Consider the following 22,872-nt stretch of genomic DNA (forward strand, 5'->3'; position numbering starts at 1 on the left):
AGAGTGTAAACAATAAAGTACCGGTTATTAATTTTTCACAAAAAGTCACATAACAAAAATACCGAATTCCGAGATAATTCAAAATTCAAAATCCCTGAGCAAATGGTGAAATCAAAAGCTAAATGATCATAGTCAAACGAATGACAATCAACTGTCTTATTCAAGACTTACAAAAGGCATTTTTTTGTAGAAAAATGTGGATTAGTCTGGTTTTATAGCTAGCTAAACCTATCATTTGCATGACAGTCGTTAACAAAAATCGATTATATTGAAAACAATATGTAAATAAATCAAACAGGCGTAATATGTAAGTCTGTAAAAATAAATCGGGAATAGCAGTCAACATTGAGTTATAATCTTAAAATAACTATAGAAACCAACAAATATGGCAACAAAGAAAAACAAAACGGCATTTAGACAAATTAAAGCAAAGCACAATAACACAGTGATGTGATTTATAAGCACTGAGCCACCGTCAATTTGATATTAACAAAATTACACTAAACAGTAAAAAAACAAGACCCGTAATCAAGATGATAAATTGCGTCAGTACCTAGAATCAATATTCCAAGACCAAAACGTATTATTTGTGAAGTTGATAAGAAATATCCACCCGCAAGGTCTTGGTATCTTCCGATGCCATTTTTTTCAGAAAAGCAGGATAATAAATTAAGACGGTTTAAAACTCTTATAAGAAATCAAGCTAATAATGCTAGCAATATTATTAAAACCTTTCATTTATTTCTGGGAATTCGAGTATAATATTTACTTTTTAATTACTTGTACAAAACAATTGCACATCGACTGAAACAGATTAATTATAAACTTGTATAATTCTAACGTTCATAATGTATAGTGGCAATTTACTTGTTTGCAGTTAGCAACACACTGAAGACCTGTGTAATAGCAATGTTCAGAAGGAGAAAATACTTTTTTCTATCACGTGACGTTTGTCAACTATGGCAATGACAGCTACATAATCAAGAAATTGTTTGCTTCTAAAAACAAATAACCCCGTGAACTTTAATTCTATACTCTAGTCATTTACAAGTCACATTAGCTAAATTCTCTGCCAATAAACGCTTTCCGAGATTTACTTCCATTAGTAAAAAAGATAAAAACTAAAGGACATTAAGACAACAAACCAGCAGCTCTAAATAGATCTAGAAGTGTGTTCATGATCAAATTGTTTTTAAAATAAAAGAATCATAAATAACATTCATTTCAACAAGCCAAATATATAATGATTTACTTTTACAAATTGTGACTTGGATTGAGAGTTGTCTCATAGCACTCATACCACATCTTCTTATATCTATATCCACATATCTAACGTATACTTAAACCACAGAAAGCAAAGACGCAATTAAAACGCTGACATAGTTTATCATCCGCCTACACCACAATGAGTTGGTTTGGTGGTTAGCACATTCAGCAACTATAACGTTTATCACCCTGTCTTAATATCTAAACCCTGCAGCACTGCAACATGTAATACAGGGTGTTTACACTGATTATCACAGATAGTTATATTTATCAAAGTGTATACCAATAAGTAAACAAACAAAAAGAAGATCGGGCATGTTGACACGTGCTTCATTATTATTAGTCAGATTTATAATAGATGGAGACACTGGCAAGTGCGACAGAAACTGTGTATATTTCAACAAGTTTCTTTGTCTTTTGATTGATATAACTTCATTTTCCCTAATTGGATGTGGTCAAGTTATTGCAACACCTTGTTGGTCACTTGTCATAATGACATAAATGTAAGATTTAAATTTATGTCCTTTCAGCTAAAACATCATGTTGTACATCATGGATACATATATTTTAGGAATTTGACGTTATTCCATGAAATCTTTTTAAAACATTTTCTAGTGAACATTCAACCAGATTTATTTTCCATAGGTGTTTCACGTGCCAAATGCTGTTTCATTAACCAAATTTCTAAACATTGCGTTTTTGTTTGCTTTTATAAATTTTCAATTATCTATTATTATACATAAATTATAAATCTACAATTATACATTATATAGGAAAACACGAACAAAAATCTAAAATGAAAACTTAGATAGTCGAATCATGTCCGAAATAGTTTTAGACGTTCTGTCCATTCTCAATTCCATTATTCTTATTATTCGTTTAAAGGAGCGAGCGAGTCCCAGAACTGCATCATACATGTGTTAGCTTTGTTTTAACTTTATAATTGATTGATAGACAGTTTGTTTCGGATACTGAGGCATATTTTATATACGTATATACGATGATAACCGTAGCACTAATTAGTTTTGATAGATTATGCATTTATATGTTTATGATAAGTTAGTTTGATAATTCCACCTACAAGTTGTTTGTTCCACTGTTGAAAATATCAAGTAACTGTTTTCTCGAATGTACGGTATAAAACACGGTAAACTTATTATTTAATAATAAACGGTAAGCCATAATAATGTTCCATATAAAAGTTTTATTTCTCAATTTCAATTTCTAAATATTTCATGTCTTATCTATTGTATTTTGATTTTTATTCATTAATTCTAAACGATATGATGTTACCCTCCGACTACACTACTCCGGTAATATTTTGATATTTTTCCTTAAATAATTTCATGTGGGATAACTTCAACAATGCACACAAAAATAACGATGCATATCATTTATCTATAGGTCCAGACATGCCACGGGTGCTTCCGTTTATTCGGATTTCCTTATGGATTATCGATCAATAATGCTGTAGATATTTTAAAGATTTATTTACTTTACTTTTTTACGTCTTCGATTTTATTTTCAGCAGCGTTCGCATGTAAAGCTTAATATTCTTAAAGTCAAAAATATTAAAATTATATTAAAATTAATAGTAATATCCCACACACAAATATACAGAATAGTCGATTAACAACATAGAAACCCAAGACGACGTCATTTGCTCGATAGCTTTATGTTATTAAGGAATAATTGAAATTTGACGTTACGTCGTTTAACTTGTTTTGATCAAAGAGGAAAAATTAATAAAGAATTAAGTTCAGGTAGCATGCTATTTTAATGAAGAGTATCTTCTATTCCAACACCTTCAGGCAAAGATACTACAAATCGTCGTTTTGTATTTCAAATAAGGTTTTATTAAAAGTTATTGACACGGCTGCTTCTTGATGAGAAACGTATGAAGTTTAAATGATGTAACATGTATAGATGTCAAATCGTGCCGGAATAATGCAACAATGCCCATATTCAATACTTATTTCGTCTTTAAATTCTGCATTTTAAGACGACTTTTTTGCTTTATATTGTGGACAAAAAGAGAGGGGCGTTTACTGATTCATCCAAATATATCAAAAAGTGCATGATGGGAACTTTGGAAGAACATTGTGTGTATGCTATCGCAAAGCTATTGCGTCCTCTGGATCTTCCTATTAAACCATCAACTTAATTGTTATCTTGCTATGAAATACATTAATGCTATAACTAGTTTGTACTTTTATCAGAATATTGAACTATTAGAATAGCTGCGCACTATGTTTTGAATTTATCTTTTATCGTCTTTTCCATGCAAGAATTTGACCTAAACCTTTCTGAAAAATCAAATTTACTTGGACAACACGACGGGTGCCACATTTGGATTATTCTGCCGCCTACCCTTCCGGTGCATCTATAATCATCCCCAGTTTTAATTAGGATCCGTGTTGCTCAGCCTTTATATTTCCAAGCTTGTGTTTTGTGTACTATTGTTTGTCTGTTTGTCTTTTCCTTTTTAGTTCATGGCGTTGTCAGTTTATTGTCGGCTTAGGAATTATAATGTTCCTTTTTTTAACGCTCGCTTCTCTTTTAAAGTGAAAATATTTCCCAGTGCATTTTGGCTAACAACTCTGTATAGAAGCCACTTGGAACAAAATGTATGATTACTTATACATGTTATTAATCGGAACTGGGACCCTATAAAGCATATAGAGGATGGAAATGTTTAAACTAAAAATAGGAACTGGGACCCTATAAATCATATAGAGGATTGAAATGATTGCCTATGAGAAAACTATCCACCAAACTTCATATAAAATAAAGAAAAAAAACATACCGTAGAGTCAAAATATGAATACGAATGACTAATATGACATACAAGAACCATCGGAAACCAATGCACTATCTATATATACAGACTCCTGACAGGCACATACAGAAAGTGCTGATTAAACATCTTTCAACCCGTCTCCTAACACGAGACATTAGGGTAACCGTACAACATAAGAACAATCTATATATAAAAATCAGTTGAAAAATTCTTAACTCGTCAGGGTCGATATATACAAAGCAGAAAAAACACAAACATATATCAAAACACCGACAGGTAGGTTATTTATATATCCCCACAGCATAAAAGACACAAAGTACATACAATTAAAAGACTTCTATCTATTGTATGTAAATGTGTTTTATGTTTACAAACGTCCCCATTTAATGACGTATCTACTTTTTTTCTTTCCCCAGAGAATAGGCATTCGTTTTTTATTTTTGTATCGATCAGTTTCAACTTTGTAATATTCCTTTGAAATTTGCGTTTGCATTTGTGTTCAGGACGGGTTATTTTGTTTGGTTGGTATACTATAGAAGGCGTAGTTTTGTAAGTTTAGTATACGTATATGTTGGGTTTTCTGTTGTTCGTTTTTTTTATGGAAATGTTTAAGCTGTATTTTCTTTCTTTTTTTTTGTGTTTACTCGTATAAACCTTTTGGTTTTCTGTGTGTTCGTATTAACCGTTTTGTTTGGTTCTTCCAAAAAGTTGATGCGGTATGGGCTTTGCTCATTGATGAAGACCGTACGGTGACCTATAATTGTTAATGTTTGTGTCATTTTGGTCTTTTGATGATAGTTGTCTCATTGGCAATCATACCACATTTTTTTTTTATATTATACAGTTTAGCATATGTTTCTCAAAGTATATTATGTGTACAGCAAACTCTCACTTGTCTTAGTTGTATTGTGTTGATATAAAACTGACTTAATGTTGCTTCTGTCTTTTGAAATTTTAATTCTAAGTGGTTGGGTATTAGTTTAAAACAAAAGTTATTTGATCAGTTTCAACAGAAATGGAGAGCTGATATTGACTGTTCGCCAAAAGGTTTGGCCTACAAATTGTATAAACAAAATTTTGAATTTGAGGAATATCTGAATATTTTAAATGATAGAGATAGAATAACATATTGTAGATTTCGTACGGGTAACCATAAGTTACCCATCGAAACTGGTAGATGGAATAAGATTGAGCGAAACCTTAGATATTGTAACTTATTTCATTGTAACGAGATTGGTGATGAATTTCATTACACTTTGCAGTGTAGTTCTTTGGCAAATTTTCGAGCACAATATTTGGATACTTTTTTCTTGCACAGATGTAACATACTAAAATTTGAAAAACTATTTCAGTTAAAAATAAAAAATAAGTTGAAAAAGCTGCATGTGCAAATTTATCAGGGTTATAACTTTTCAAGTGAGTCTTCCTGGTTAATCACCACTCTTCTTTACTATACTGTTTATTATATGCTCCATTTTGTGAATCTTTATACAAATTTAAGAAATATATACAAACCAAGCTATCAATATTGTTTATTAGCTGTTGGAAAAAACAAATAGATAAATTTTCAGACAGTAAACTGAAAACCTACCTTTTATATAAAACAAATTTTGGTTTTGAAAAATATCTAACATTGATCAAGAATTTTGAACTTAGAAGAAGTTTTACTAAATTACGTGTATCTTCTCATAGATTACAAATATAATTAGGTAGATATCAGGGTATTCCCCGAATTAACAGAATATGTAATAAATGTTCTTCCAATGCTGTCGAAGATGAGGCTCATTTTCTATTTGATTGTAACAAATTTGAGGATGATAGAAATTGTATGTTAGCTAGTATTGCACAATATAATTCTTATTTTAATCATATGAACAGTCAAAGCAAAATTATCTGGTTATTTAGTGTAGAAAATGTTGAGTTACTTAAAATAATATGTAATTTTATATACAAACATCTTCCTTAGTGAAGATTAGTTAAAGGAAATCTATGTGTGTATATACATTTGATTGGACATAGAAAATTATATTCATCTGAATATCACAAACATACTAGCCGATTAAGAAAGAAAAAAATAATTGTTAAGATATATTATTTATTCAAATGTTCTCTTATATCCTTGAGGCATCGTCCCCTGGTATCAACTGCATTCAAGTTACCTATGATGCTTCCTTGTTTGCTTTTGATACAGGTAGGAAAGAGACATTTACACACATTTTACATGCCTATGGCCCATAAGGTATCGCCCCCTGGTGTCAGCTGCCTTTAGGAAACCATAATGCTTTCCTATTTGCTGCTGACACAGGATGAGTCATGGACATGTTTAATTTCTACTTTCTTTTTGGCTAATTATTATATATTTAATTGATCCAACTTTTTGTGTACTATACATATGTGGATATCTATTTTTCTTTTTTCTTTTTGGGCTGCTTGTTTGTTATCTATATCAACCACACTTGCAATAAAATGCATTAGTATTAAGAAAAAAAAACATACTATAGATTCTTTATCTACGTATTCTTTAAGAACTTAAATAGTTCTCGTTTAATTTTTTTTTTTTTTATTATCTCATTGTTTGTATTGTATTATGAAAAAATTATTGATGTTGTAATGTTTATGCCCTTTGGGGCCCATAATTGGAAATAAAAATATCTTATCTTATCTTATCTTATTGTATTTGATATTTTCATCTCATCTTGTCATGTGTGTTTGTGTTATGTTATATGACTTTTGATGAACTTCTTTGTACCATTGTATCTTTATGGTGTTTAAGAAATAAAGAATCTTGAATCTTGAGTCTCTATGGAGTTCTATGTATACTGTGTTTGGACAAGCACGTTTTGATTATTAAAACAATAAAGCGGTTAGCACTGAATCGCATATATATATACATGCTTCTTGGCAAGACTCATTAGTAAGTCCAGAAAGAAACCAATTCATGTAAAAGAACATTGAAACTTTATTGCTTATATATATAAAAAAGAAGATGTGGTATGATTGCCAATGAGACAACTATCCAAAAAAGACCAAAAGGACACAAACATTAACAATTATAGGTCACCGTACGGCCTTCAACAATGAGCAAAGCCCATACCGCATAGTCAGCTATAAAAGGCCCCGATAAGACAATGTAAAACAATTCAAACGAGAAAACTAATACACACTATAAAAATAAGGAGGAGTGATATTAACAACACCAATGACTGCATGTATAAATACAAGTGATATAATTTGAAATCTGCAGTGCAAATATTCTTTAAGAGCCACATAAAGAGAATGTTTTGTGCATTTAGTATCCGTCAAGGGTTTCTTTTTCTCAAAACATGACACCTCATTCCTGTCTAGTTCTTCAATCAAATTAATGTTGTCTTTTTCTTAAATTTCAGATTAGTATAAAATTATTTTAAAACCGATACTTTTGATTTCAATACAAGTAATCAACACTGGGTGAACGAAGGTCGACCGTGATTCTGTTTGAAAAAAGAATTAAGGTAACGGAAGAAGTTAAAAAGTTTTTAATTTTAGTGTCTATCAAATTTTAATTTTAAATAACACCTGAAGAGGTTTCAATTTTGATTGTCTTTGTTGTTATTTTACAAAGTGAACTAACATTTCTCGGGTAAATATTTATGAGTAATATGGTATAGATTTACAAGGAAAAGTATAAAAGGTTTTGGTTATAAATATATATTAGTCATACTATATAGTATCCTATATTCCAATCAAAAAATGTTGTATGTGTGTTTAAATAACTTGCAATGGTAGAATTTGCCAAAATAAGTACATGTATTATAATTTGTCGGATTCGTATAAGTGTTATTTCTTTTTATTTTGTTAGTCACAATTCTATGTTGATCAGGATATTAGTAAGAAATTTTCACTACAACGCTATTTTTTAGTTATGATTTTTTTCTGCAGAAACGTTTTTCAAGGAAGAAACAAACTGATTTAGATTAAGTAAAATTGAAAAGAACAGTGAAGATCCCAAAAATACGTATACAGTACATAATCAACTAAGAAACCTAAGGCTGAGAGAATATAACGACAGACAACCTTTGGTTTAACCAACTTACATTTTATGTCTATTATTAACCTTACGTGGTTCTAAAAATGTTATAAATCTTTGATGCTATTTCAGCCAAATGTTTATGATCAGCCAAATAACACAAATCAATCTAATCTAGGTTTCTTACAGTCCCATTTTAAAACAATTATTTTTTTTATAAGGGCAATGCCATTTAATTACTTAAGACAATAGAAACAAACTCATCAATAATGCTCGTAAGTTATACATCCAATTATGGAAATGAAACTATTTCCTATTTTTCATTTCTCAAATGGAATCTGAAAGCCTATTCCAATATGCATTCTTAGTGCATATGCAAATCGTTTTAATAAATTATTAAATATTTTTTATGTTTCCGTGATTGATAACCCCATGAATTATTTCATTTCCAAAGTAAACAGATAATTCTTGTCAAACTTGCACCTGCTTTCAGTCTTAATTCAGACTCATTTCTCTATAATTATTGAGCTAGATGACAGTAATTTTAATTGCTCCGCTCAACAACGGTCAATTCTAAAACAATGAAACGTCCGGTAAAACAATGACTCTATTCCGGAGATTAATCGTTAATATTTAATCTAAGAAATCAATTTTTGTGGCTAACTTATCGAAAGGAAAATCTAATAATGTACATAACGATGAAGAGTATTCTATACAAAGCAATCAGTTCCTTCATTGGAAAACCAGTGGGTGTTAAATTGTTAAGTAAAAGAGAAGCAATTGATACGATTGGCTTCTTATTGAGAAGTAATGGAGCCAAGTCTGAACATGAAGTCACATGTCCAATACATTTTTGAAACAATATACGCACAAATAAAAACTATTAAAAAAATAATAATTGACAGTTTTTGTATACGAATAGTCCGTAAAATAATGAAAAGTGAAATATTCCGTATTCGAAAGGTTGTACACTTTATTTCCACTTCCTTCATATAATGTTCGAAAAAAAATCTGAATTTTATGTTCCTTGATATGAAGACATGAAACTTCCCACTTACCGTTATGATTTTATTTTTAAAAGCGAAGAAAAAAGTTCATTTTTTTTTAATTTTTTTATTCCAGATTCTAAATTGTTATATCCAACAAAAAACATTTTCTGAAATAAGTAACTGTATGATATCCAAATACGGTTCGGGTTCTCCGAAATTTCACATTTTTTTTTCAAGGTGCACATTTAAATCCAAAAAACAATTTCACAGAACTTTCCGCACACCCCATGTATATTTCGGCTTTGTCGGATCTTACTCCTTAGAAGGAAAAGAGTATTATAAAAGAAATCTCTTCGGGAAAATAATCTTATAAAACATGAAATGTCCCTTTGGCACAAGAGCAAAACCATCTTGATTTTTCAACCTTCTAAGACGTAACCCCCGGCCCTTGAAGAAACGAGTGTTGTCTGAGCCCCGTTAGGTAAAATAACATGTTTATTTTGATAATGTTGTAAAACTATTTTTCCCTTTTTAATATTACTACTCTTAAGACTTTGGGGTATTTTAATATTTGACTTATTGGTAAATGACAAATGTGGTCAGATGGTCTTTAGACGTTTTGTAAACATTTCAAAGTGTTCAAATTTCACGCTTTTAATAGTGATGAAGGCAAAAGTATAAGTTAGAAAATTGAATATAATTATGATTTAGGTGTATAATTACCACTTTTAACTACTAAGCTGACAAAAATGTGTGAAATAGAGAGAACATGTAATTTATTCTTCATACAATAGGAAGGAAACGTGTTCAAAGCAGCATAAAATATTCCTCGTCAGTGTATCGCTCTTAGTCGGTCCGAGTCCGTCAACAGTTTATGATAAAAGGAGCACAACGGGAGAGGTGCGATTTTCTGTGTTATTTTATAGTAATTTGAGGGGAAAACAAACGTCTACAGAACTACTTGGTCCGACCCTTCTATTAATGTTATTCAAATAAACTGAAAGGATGAAGTCGTGTGGAAAATGAGTATTTAAGAATTTGGTACGGTACAGATTCACGACGGAATTAATCCTATCCTTGTTTACTTTTTGGTTTATTCTGTTATTATTTACGCCGTGTCAGTTTAATGCTATAATTTCATTATTTCTTTCGCTCTGTATTGAGTTTTGTGTGAAATTGAAAAATTATTGTAAGAATTTATAAGTTATATAATATCTTGTATTATTTACTTTAATCAGTGATACAGGTGTTATATTCTGACAAATGTTGAATAGAAATAAAACATGCGTATAGATGATGAACTGTGATATTGTATTTATATCATCCTAAATATCGGTTAACACCCCCTGATAGATAGAACTAACCACTCAACCAATCAGAACGCTCCATTCATGTGCAACAAAAAACAAACTTTAAGAATCAGATTCACATTCAATTAGAAATGTTAACGAAGTTGCGATATATGCTTTAGGACAAGACAGTAAAGTTTGCTTTTGGACATTCTCTTACGAACAAGGAGACTGCTTTCTACACTGTGTATTGCTTCATTGCTTTAAGCACCAAGAAAGTTGATATGGAGCTGTGAAGTATCTATCGAAGCTAACTTAATTCATTGATCGGTCATTTTAGAAGTTTTTCTGGCAGCATTTTTGGTGATTTTTAACAACTACTTGGGGCAGCCATGTCATTCTTAGCGATAGAATCAAACAATCCGTGGCAGGTAGGCATTTTTATTTACCCCTCACGTAATTTTTTAATTGTCTCTTTTTTCCCTTAGCGATTAATTTCCGTAATTGTTTCTGTTTATCTACATATCATTTTGTTAAAATTATAATATACTTTGTATTTTGTAAAACAATTATGTTCAGTTGTCCGAAGGAGTTTTTATATATATAAATGAAGATTTTATATATACTGCTCCGCTATTTCTTTAAGTACATATTTAGTAAGTGTACATATTTTGCCAGTGGTTATTTTATTTTTTAAATAATTATGAAAGTGTTTTCTAACACATAATAATAATTTGTTACAATGTCCAACATCAATCTTTATTTTAACAAGGTAAATAAAATTTGATATAACTATATGTTACCACCTAGAGGAACGGCAAGTGGTTTCTCTCCTGTCCAAATAAGATATATTATGTTACATATATGTTATATGTACGTTCAAACATCGCGTCAAAATATGGTGAACTTGTGACTGGTTATAAGTTCAGATACATGAGAAACTGACCCATTTTGACTTCCCTGTGCGATTGTGTATCTAAAGGCTTATTCTTTAACTTTTACATACTAAAATATTTTCCTAGTCTATTAGACATTAACTGTTTAAGTGTACATCTTGTGAAAAATGATGAAAATTGGTACCACTGAGGTTATTCTTAAACGAGGTCTTCAATAATTTTATTCCAGCTTGCATCAGGCGAAGTAAAACTTGGTCCCATTTTAGGTTTAAAATTAAATCGAGGTCTCCAATAATGTGTCCGGCTTTCGTGCAGTTCTGTTTCTGTTCCATCATATTTCTGTTAAATTTACCAACAATTTGTTTCCTTACATAATATGCAAGCAATTACAGGTTTTGTTTTTACAAGAAAACGAGGGAGAATCTGTAAATCTGTGTATTTACCTTAGATTAAAAGCATAAAGCAGATTAGGCGTCGATTTCAGATTAATACAATATATCACCACAATATCATGCCTAGGGTTCTTTTTCGCTCCCTCGTGCCTGTTTGTTTGTACATTTCACAGACATAGGGATTACAAATACAAAATCCAGGAATAAATACGTTTCAATATTATTTTTGTTAGATGAATTCACGTGAAGTTATAATTAATTTTTCAAAACATTTTCATTCTAATGTCTTTTGAAATGTATACTACTTCAAAAAAATATTAAACCTTTAATTCCTTTTAAAAATAAGACAGAGATTAAGAAAGGAGTTGATTGAAACCTAATATTTAAGATGACATCGCTCAGAAATTACCATTTTTTATTAAAAGAAGACTTTTACTAATCAGATGCGATTAAACTTTCATTTCTGGAATTAATGTATTTTTAATAAGTTGATGACACAAAGTTTGATATATCTTAACATCTCAAATGAAGAGAATGAATTATTTATCATGTTTGAAGCGCTATACAAGATAATATTCAAGCACTCAATTAGCTTTCAAAGCGCAGTGTTAAATATGATCATTTATATAACAGTAATTATTAATAATCATTTGATAATCTGTTTTTATCTGTCACTATTGAAGCTACCTTTGTGTATAAATCGTCGTAACATTTCACTTAACGATGGTAATTGGTCGATTTTATTTCCAATTTCACCCAAATTGAATAAAATTGGTGTTTTATCAGGATAATCACATCTTATAAATTCTATGGATGCATCACACTCTTTTTGCATACAGAAAACAACAGTATCTAGTTAATCGTCCACACAGTACAATGAAATGTTACCTTAAACAACAAAACTTGTTTTTCAACATTTGTCTTTTTTATTTAAATTTAAAATATTGAATTCAATTTATATATTTCATTCGTACATTTATTACATGTTCAAACAAACAAAAAAAGAGGGAAAATGGAAAATTTATGTAAATATTGTAAAACATTATGTTGATTATTTTCGTTTTTAATTTTTCATGGATAAATAAATGGTCTGTTAAATTTATACATTAATTCAGAATAAATGTCGCAGTATTATTGAAATAGCAGCAGATGTCTGCAAGAACTTCTGTGTGGAATATCAAATATTTCATTATCTTTTTCATTTAATTACTAAATTATAATATTCTTTTGTTTTAAAATGTAATAACATATTAGTTGATCGACGCTAGTTGAATGTACAATATATTCAAGTTGTTCGTTCTTGTCTTGTCTCGGCATCAAACAAACAAAAATAATTTCATGTCGCATTTTGAATAAATATTGCTTTAAAAGTTACTCCTATAAAATTTCAAATCCAAACAAATGAAATTTTAACTTTTATTTTAAATGAAATATAAATTGAAAAGTAAAAATGCCATGGCAATAAAAAATCAATTGACAAGATTAAGCATCCGTTTAATTTTGTTATTTAAAACTATTTCCACTTAAATTCAATTACATTAAGTAAACTTTTACTAAATAACTTTATTCTAAAAAGATTTTATCTGACCTCCAATTCATCGAATAAAGATTTGAAGAATCTAGTTTTTCTAGTTTTAAAAGAAAGCGTGTTGATGACAGTGGTTGATAAAAATGACACTTTAAGTAGTCAAAATGACATAACTTAATTTAAAATAGACATTACAAATTATTACTTATTTCTTTTGTCTTTTTTTTTCATTTTCCCGGGAGCTGTTTCCTTTTTATTTTACAAATGTTTTCTGTGTATTATACAGCGCCTATTTTATTAAAATTTCAACCAAATGAAATTCTCTCAATCTGAAAATAAAAACTATATTTATAAAATTGAAGACCGTTAAATTATTGTTTTTATCTTTAAGTATAAATAATAATTTGACAAAAAGAAAGCAAAGTGGGATATTTTTATTATCACTGGAAGTTTGTAAATTATAGAAATATATTCAATGAAACATTGATAATAACATAGCATCCTTTAACATTTTAAATTACTAAGTTATTTCAATGGAAAACGAATCAGTGAATCCGTATATAAAAAATATCATATGTTTGTACAAGGATCTCCTTGGTTTGTGTACGTCATGTGTTTCTCCTCAAAGTTTTGTGACTTTCCATAGGTTTTGCAAGTGCACACTTTGGATCTTTCAGAACGTCATTCAAAAACGGTGGCCTAACGTGTGGATAAAAATTATTTGTCATTAAAAACGTATAAAACCTGCTCCGAGATTGTTTAAATCAAATGATCTGACAGAGATTGGTATATCAAATATCAATAAATGAAACAATAATACGAAAACATCAAATTAGTTATATTATTTTGACAGATTGCGAGACTGTCACAAAACGTACGGAGGACGGTTAAATTGTCGTCAAACCTAACGGAAGACGGTTAAGCAGTCGTTCCGTCGTATCCGTCAAAGACACTAAAATTAAAATCATATATCAGCATCTTTGACGAAAACGGTCATGGATTAGATGACAACTTCATTCCACTTGTATAAATGGAAGTATGCACGTGTTAATGTCAAAATGAGACTACACATCAAAAAGTAAAAATAAAAATATTTGATTAAATCACAATAAAATCACCTTCCTTCTCCGTTATTAATTCTTTTTAATGACATTCATCAGGTTTTAACGAGAAATAAAGTAATAGATTTTTTATTAAGATTTCTATAGTTCAGCAAAGAAAGAAACGCATGCACATGCATGCACACATTCCGGAAAGTAGAAATGAAATGGCTTAAAGATTTAGTTAAGTTTCATATTATAGTAATTTGTATGTTTTTGATAATAGTTTTTTGTATGTAGTTGGCAATAGTTTTTAGAATGTATTATATGTATCCCGTTTGAATGGTTTTACACTAGTAATTTTGGGGCCCTTTATAGCTTGTTGTTCGGTGTGAGCCAAGGCTCCATGTATAATGGTTTAATTTTTAAATTGTTATTTGGATGGAGAGTTGTCTCATTGGCACTCACACCACATCTTCCTATATCTATTATACGGTATTTATTGATATTACTGTTTTCAATCAAATAAAAGTTTTTGTGTTGTGAATCTATATACCTTGCATGTGGAATTATACTAACAGAAAATCAGATATACTGATAAAAAGTTAATTTGCATCGCTATTTGGATGGCTTTAAGTTAAGTTACCAATTTATTCTGTAAATTTTTCAAATTATTTGAAGTAGAGGTACAATGATAGAGTTTACATAGTTAATAATACTCCAAAATATATAACATTTGTAAGCAACATGTATGTGTAAATAGATCACATGTGTTGAGCAGATCGTATGTATTGCAGTCAAAAGTCCTTTTCCGCACTGAAGAAGTACATCCCGGTTATACAAACACACAAATATTGCACTGCATGCATGTATTCTTTCTTGTTTATTGGATTCTAATGTCTGGATATACATTTTCGTAAACATATCATTTTGTCATTACCATTCTTAAATACCACGCCAAGCTCCTCTGATGCATATTTGGAGCAGTAATATAGCCAATGCACTGCTCTCAGGATTAATCGGAGCAGTCAGAGGTCCACCCGTTGCTTATCTCATTTAGACAACGATTCGAATATGCATGAAACATTGTCAATTTGATCAATAATCTGACATGGGGGTGGAAAGAGAGAGAGAGAGAGCTTTCCAGTATTTCTGTGTCGTCAATACACCAAATTTTGAATCATGTCAACCACAAATATTTTTAAATTATTTCTGCAACTATTAGAAAATTTTCTATACCACTTTTATTTCCTTTACCTGTATAATTTGTCATTTTATCAAAGACTCGATGATGTATTAGATGTTTTAAGTCAATATGAAGAATCGTGATTCCACGACAACCGATTCATCATCTACGTGTTACTCAATAAACGGGGTAAATATACCTAGCTGGTGCTGACAAATTATTTATCCGTATAACTTTATGTTCCATAGGTGAGAATTCCCAAACTAAGCAGAAATCTTTTTAATCCATTGTTGTAAGGTTATAACCTTCTAACGAACTTGTTGCCCTTTAGGTCGAATTTATTTTTATGTTTTAAATCAAGCAACACATTTAACTTTATAGAAACACATTGTACATTTAACTTTATACAACTAATTTTAAAGGAGTAGGTCCGGTAAGGTCCGATTTTGGCCTCAAATTTCAGGTTCATCTAACGAAATATTTTGGACACTTTTCAAACACTTTAATGTCTATTTCAGTTGATTCAATTCGTTTATGTGAAAGATTTAAACATAATAAGTCATTAAAAACGCTCCGATTCAAGCTTAAATATGAAAAATCTATCAAATATGTAAAAAAAAATCGTCACTTTTCATATGGTTTTTGTCAAAAATGAAAGTGGCCGCATCCGTGTTCATCCTCAACCTTTATATATGTTTTGCATTATCATCAAATACAACTAACACTTCAATATTATGAATGAACACGAATGCGGCCACTCTCATTTGAGACGGAAACCGTCTAAAATTTAACTAAAAGATTTCAGTAATTTAGCATGACTTAGTGATAGGAGTACTTGTCAAAACAGCCCATATTTGTGAAGCAAAAGCATTTCACATTTGTAAAATTGCTTTTATTTTGGGGCCAAAAAGGGGTCTTAATGTACTGAACCTACTCCTTTCTATGTATATTCAAACATTTGTTTACCGCCCGGGTTTTCTTCTGTTTGAAAATCAAAATTGAAATTATTATAAGGGTTTTAAAAGACTAATTTTGCATAATAAGAAATTTTACAAACGTTTTTTTTTCAATGTTTACGAAAGAGAAGGAGCATATATATAACAAGCCTGTCGTAATACAATCATTTTCTTCAATTTTAATTCGAATCAGAGACTGGTTGTTCTATGAAATTCTCAGTATAGGGCTCCAAAGCGATACATTTTGAGAATAAATTCTGTCGAGAGATGTAATCAGATGGACCTATTCAGAAACAACATTTTCATAATAACCACACACAATATCTTAATGACATTGTCTTCTTGCATTAATTGTTGGACAGTCTTATGAGTAAAGTATATAGAGTTTGAGATTACTTTTGATATAATGCTTATCTATTACGTTTGAATATTTGAAAAAATGCAGGATGCATTCAAAAGACCTTTTGTCCCCTATTGCAAACTCTTTACAAATTCTTACATTTCTATTTCCTTTATGTATATAAAAATTATAGCTGATAAACTATAACATAAAATGTAAAGGTGCACGTTAAACTAGTATGGTACAAAAACTCACATGAAGAAAATGCTGCAACTACTAAAAGAAAACAGTAAACTTAAATCAAACCTCCTAGCTGACGACTTCAAACGCCGGTATAATCTAAATGTCCCTTTCCATCAAGATGTCATACAAAAACAAAATATTAACATAAATTTCCTTAACAATAATTTAAAAAAAAATAATTAAAATTTCGCATTTACGGGCTCCTTTTAATAAAGTTTTAGTAAGATAGTTACGTCAAAATTGCTCAACAGTTGTCAAAGAACTATAATAAAACCGTAATCCAATTCGTTCATATTTACTGTACTGTGTATACTTCACAAATGCATGGAATTACTAGAGAATAAAAGGTGTACTTGATTTGGTTCATGTTCATATTTGCTTTAATTAATAACTACATTTTAAATACACTTGTTTTAAGGAAATCAATGCTAGCACTGCATGGACTAATCCTATAACTATCAGTCACCAAATATGAGAGTACATGGATAAACGCTGTAAATTTTCTATAAATTTTCCATATGTTTAGCATAGAATCAACACAAGGGTGCACAATCCTTAGAAAAATCCTTCAATAAAGTGTTTTCTAGGTCATTTTGCATAACATTGACATAGCTCATTAAAATATCTGTTAAACTATTACTTGAGCATTTGAGATCACTATACCTCAGTTTTCTAGGTTGTCTTATCTTTCTGTATTTTTCGTTTTTGCTATGGCGTTTTTAACATGCCTTCGACGTATCAGTTTGATTTTGTTATTGTCTTCCGCCTCTCTTTGGTCTATTATTATTGTCTATATATAGTTGGAATGCAAAAGAGACTTGTTAGTTGTTTCACTAGTATTTGAAAGAGGTATGTTCATATTTGCAACATATTGATAAGAAAACCTGGAAACTATATCACAAAGATCGATGAAAAGCTCTTTTATTACATAATTTCAGAACCTTATATACAATTACCTGTTTGTCGTCATAAATAAGCATGTTTCAAAACCAAGGTTCATGTACACCGGTCTACTCGACACGGAAACCGTTCTTGACAAATAATTAGTGCAGTAATCGAAATGACCTTTAGTGAAATAACTGTTAGTTAATCTATTTCTTTAGGTCATTTCGATAATTTTGCGAACTGTTAATTAATCTATTTCTTTAGGTCATTTCAATTATTAGACTAATAATTTTGCCCCAACTTCTCAAGTTATTTGCATTAAGTTTGCGTGTCTAGAATATCCCTTAGAACTTTATGTGACTTTATTATAAGAGTATCGTAAAGAAATATAATATTGTGGTGTTTCTGAATCTGTTACAGTGGATATAACCATTGTTGGCACGTCAGTGGTTTTATTCCATCGCCACATTATAAACTAATTTTACACAAAATTCCGTTATCCATGCAACTGATTTATTTGCTTTGTATATGCATAGATAAAAATATATTATTTTCTATGTTCTCCTCATTTTAATTTTTGTCCGTTTTCATTATAAGTACTTATCAAATTTATTCCTTTTCTTAATATCATACCAAAAGCGTCCTGGCAGGCTACCTAGCAAGCATTTGAATAGTTTGGAAGGCATTTGGAAGGCCGATCATTTATCTCACCAAACTTTTGCTCTACAAATTTGTAGATAAAGTAAAATATATTAAATCACAAAATATGGTACAGAGAGGGCTATACAAGCTTAAGCCATGAATTGGCGTCCATCGTCTGTTAAATTAAAAAAAAATCTACTCCTCGGAAACTAGTGGGCCAATGATAGAACCAACAAGGTTACACTAACACTTGGTATACTTATTTCAAAACTATGTACAATGATCCCGCCTGCAAACATCATAACTATGGCTAAACCTGAAACATATAAATTAAGAGGGAAATCAAATGCAAGTAATATCTTGAAAACTATTATGGAAAGAGGAACTGTAAATATTCACAAAATGACCTCAATGACAAGATTCTAAACACTTTGTAAAAAAGTAAAAAAACCAGTCGATTCCTTGTTGGAGTTATTGCCCTTGAGTGACAATTTTTACCCATGTTTTGTATTTTTATAGAAAATAAAGTAGACAGAAACTTTAAAAAATGTAAATAGTAAGACTCCTCCGCAAAATAGGAAAACATAGTCGAAATCAAATGTATAAGAGTTGTTGTCCTGGACGATTTATGCCGATTGTTTTTTTTTAGTGTAAACTATTATAGACCGAGAGTAACTGCTACAGTAAAAAATGATCAGAAAATCAGATTGACAAATAGATCGACTTATTATAGAAGTTATTGACCTTAAATGACGGTACGTATTACACAAACTAATGTAGATAGCGATAAATCGGTACAACAAAATATATTCTTGGAGTATACAAAATAAAATAACCGAAATTATCAGTTTCCATTCAACACAACTATTTGCATTGCATGGTATCAATTTGATGCCAAAACGACAGATGAACGATTTATGTACCTTGGAATATGTTGTTCCTTTATTATTAGTATTATGTTTAGAATCTCACTTTGTGTAGAAATTTAAAAGCACTCACTTACTTATGAATGTGGATGACTTCATTTGTCATTTTTGTCCCCGTTCCAGTCGAGATATATTTGGGATACAGCATGAGTCATGTATGACTGTATCCCAATTTCTCAGTTTAAAATATTGCTACCAGAAGACATTTAGGACTTGATTCGTAGCATTAAGTCATGGTGGTGGTAGAGCATCTATGTCAATTTGACGTTTTTGTTTACCTCATTTTGACCTGTCTCCTAAAGATCGTAACAGTTCACAGAAATGTCATTTGTATTTGTCTAGTTTGCAAGGTTATAATCATATTTAACACCTATGACTCAATGGATAAACTAATGGTTTACGTTTTAATTGCACTCATTTACAATTATGTCTTTTTTATTTTGATGCCACACAATTGTTCTCTACGTTGTAGTGAATCAGATGATAAGATTTACAGGAACTTATCTACTGTTCGGAAGAAAGCTTATTTAGTGTCTTAAATTTGAAATTTTAGGTGTATTAGTCCAATTTGGTATCATTCCCTCGATAAAAACAATAGTAATACAAAGACTGTCTCATTTGTTCCCCGTGTCTGTAATGTTCATTTTAATTGAGCGTAATAAGTTCAACAGGGATAAATATTAAAAATGTGCGAATAGATGTCTTTTCCCCAACCATTGGCATTGACTAAATGTTCCTTTTATAGTATTGTTGCGAAAGGGTGGAATAGTAACAAGTGCAAATTGTTTGTTTTGATGTTTGCATACAATACCAATGGCGAGCAGAAAAAGCTTCGTGGGTTTTTGATTTTGATTTTATATTTCCCTTACCATTCTACTTTAAGGTTAGGTTAGTATTCCCATTATAATTTATTTTTCATTTCTAACTGAGGTTTACATCTGATTATTATCGTGTTTTTTTACGTCAATTCAAGTTTTAGTACACATGATTTGACTTTTAGAGGATTCTACAAAAATAAAACCCCTGCATATCCTACAAGTACTAGTAACCCATATATAAACTGAGCTAAAACAAAATATGAGTGAGAAAAGACATAGTTTTTCTTTGCATTATCTCCCTTTCATCGTGGTATCATCTTTACATCATGTCTCTTGTGACATCTGTCATTCATCCCTTACTTTACATAGTTTACTCCCATTACCTTATATGGACATACCTATTTTGAAGATGAAATATTTTCTGGTTTAGTAAATATATACTAACGGTTGATAAAATGGCCTTTTAATTATGTAATTCGTTTAATTTGATAAACATTAAGATCACTTAAAGATGTGAGTCACAAGGTGGAAAACTAGCTCCGTACCGTCCTCATGGTTTCATATGAAATTAGAAATTGTTAAGGTAACATTATTTTAAAGACACCAAGTTTTATCAAGCTTCCTATCTGTTAGGAAATTACTTCGAACTTATTAAATCATTTTTTTACAGCATTTTAAGATTTTAAAATATTTTAACAAATCTATTTGCCCCGATTTTTTTTTTATTTTCCCTTTTTTAAATTTTGTAATGGCTTTCTAGTAGTTCTTATTTTTATCTTCATTGGACAGTTTTAATTTTAGTGCATATATTTGCTTGAATAACAGCTTATTCAATTTAAATATTTTATAAGTCTGATGTTTTTAATCATTTTCACTTGACGAAACTCAGAAAGTCTTAAAGCAAGTTTAGAACTTATGTTGGAATTGTTTGACCCAAAAATGAAATTTGGTCACATTTTAAATTTCAAGTAATTGACAATGAATATAAAAAAATGTTAAATAATTTATTCCAGGTTTTTTCGGATTGAAACGAAGTTCCCATGATCTTCAGAATATTAGCTTCCGTTCATTCAAAAGAGATGTCAATTGCATGTAGAGATGATTTATTCAGTTGATCAAAATTACGAATTCAAAAAAGGACTTGAAATTGACGGGTGTCTGGTTACCGGTTTATGATTGTCACTCTTTTTACCAGTTGTAACAAGTAATTCTCCTCCAACATTAAATGATATCCTTTAAGATGTTGTCACTTTACTTTTCACAAAAACTGATAATACCCGCGTGATAACAAATTACAAGCTATTCGGTAGGTCTAGATTTTCACATAAAACGACCGACCATGGCACACAACAGCTCAATTTACAATGCTGGGACAACTATTGATGACATTTACCGCCATAATCGTATTTGTTCGTCTGAAGACACCCAACATCTTGAGAACAATTTTGAGATAAATATTCCGATAATATCTAACCAATATGGTCAATGATATCGGTAAAATAATTCTGTCTATTCTTAGCACGAAAACCCTGTCATATCCAATGTTACTCAAAACAGCAGAAAAACGTTTGGCATCATGTGGTTCGCTCATGTGTTATGAATTGTCTATGGGAAATAATTGTCTCTGAATCCAATAGTAAAATCTGTCTCACTTTCATTTAGTTTTCGTGATATAATTGCCACGTCCTTTTCATGCGTTTTGATTTGATAAAGATAACGAGTTTGTATTCCCGACCTGAATTCACTGAAATGACAGTTGCCGACTCCATTGGCGTGCTCGCTTGTGTATTCTCCTCTTTGTCGGTTTCTTTTGTAGCCGGTCCGTGTTAATACTTAAATACAATAAATAATATACAGCATGTCGTGCTGCATAGTTCCGGAACCGCAATATTTATATAAATAAGATTTGTTGATTTAAAATTGTAATTGGAATTTATAGAACTTTCCATCTCGAGATAGGAAGAAGGGTCGTTGCAAAATTCCTATAGAGTTATCAAGAAGCTTTTTAAGATAAAGCTATCAAGGAACTATATGCAAAATGAAAGAAAAAAAGTTTCTTAATGTTTAAACAATTCAATGAGTATAATTTACTTGGTCAGGAACGAAGTTAAAATTTACAAAAAACATACGATTACTAAAAAAATTATTTGAAGTATAAGCAGTCGGGAGAACAATTCAAATAGCATCCCTCCACCAAAAACATAGATTGAGGAAAAATATGTGCAAAGCTCATTTATCAACTCTTATTTAAAAAAATGTTTAACATTTTCAAGTGCAGATAAAAATGAAACTGCATAACAGTTTTACAATATATGTATTTAAGATAAATTAACAGATCTTGACTTTATATGAATCTTTCTGTAAACATTGTTTTTGTATTTTGATTTAACCAAATACATATGTTATATATTAATAAAGCACGGAGCTGACTGACGTAACTTTAATGTTAACATTTTTACCACACACAAACAAAACAATTCTTACAGACCCGATCTCTTTGTAGCAGGTGTTCTATAAACAGGGGTCATCATGTGATCCTTTTTGTCGTTTATATATGTGTATGGTTCATTATATGTTGTGGACATTATATATTTTTGTGACGGTTCTTTGGTTTTCGTTAGTTAAGATAAATGATACAGTCTTGTAGTATATATAACGAATGAGGGGTAA

General features: G+C 30.4%; 1 protein-coding gene across 1 annotated transcript in view; it reads left to right on the forward strand.

Moving 5' to 3' along the window:
• The first annotated feature begins 10,463 nt into the window (after nucleotides 1-10,463).
• LOC134711965 (transcription factor AP-2-epsilon-like) overlaps nucleotides 10,464-22,872 on the forward strand; it is a 30,735-nt gene continuing 18,326 nt past the window's right edge. The window contains exon 1 of the mRNA XM_063573037.1: nucleotides 10,464-10,781. Coding sequence (XP_063429107.1) covers nucleotides 10,743-10,781 — 39 coding nt within the window. The 5' untranslated portion in view covers nucleotides 10,464-10,742. The remainder of the gene's footprint in view (nucleotides 10,782-22,872) is intronic.

Source organism: Mytilus trossulus, chromosome 1 (genome assembly GCF_036588685.1).
Source record: "Mytilus trossulus isolate FHL-02 chromosome 1, PNRI_Mtr1.1.1.hap1, whole genome shotgun sequence".
Taxonomy (NCBI): domain Eukaryota; kingdom Metazoa; phylum Mollusca; class Bivalvia; order Mytilida; family Mytilidae; genus Mytilus; species Mytilus trossulus.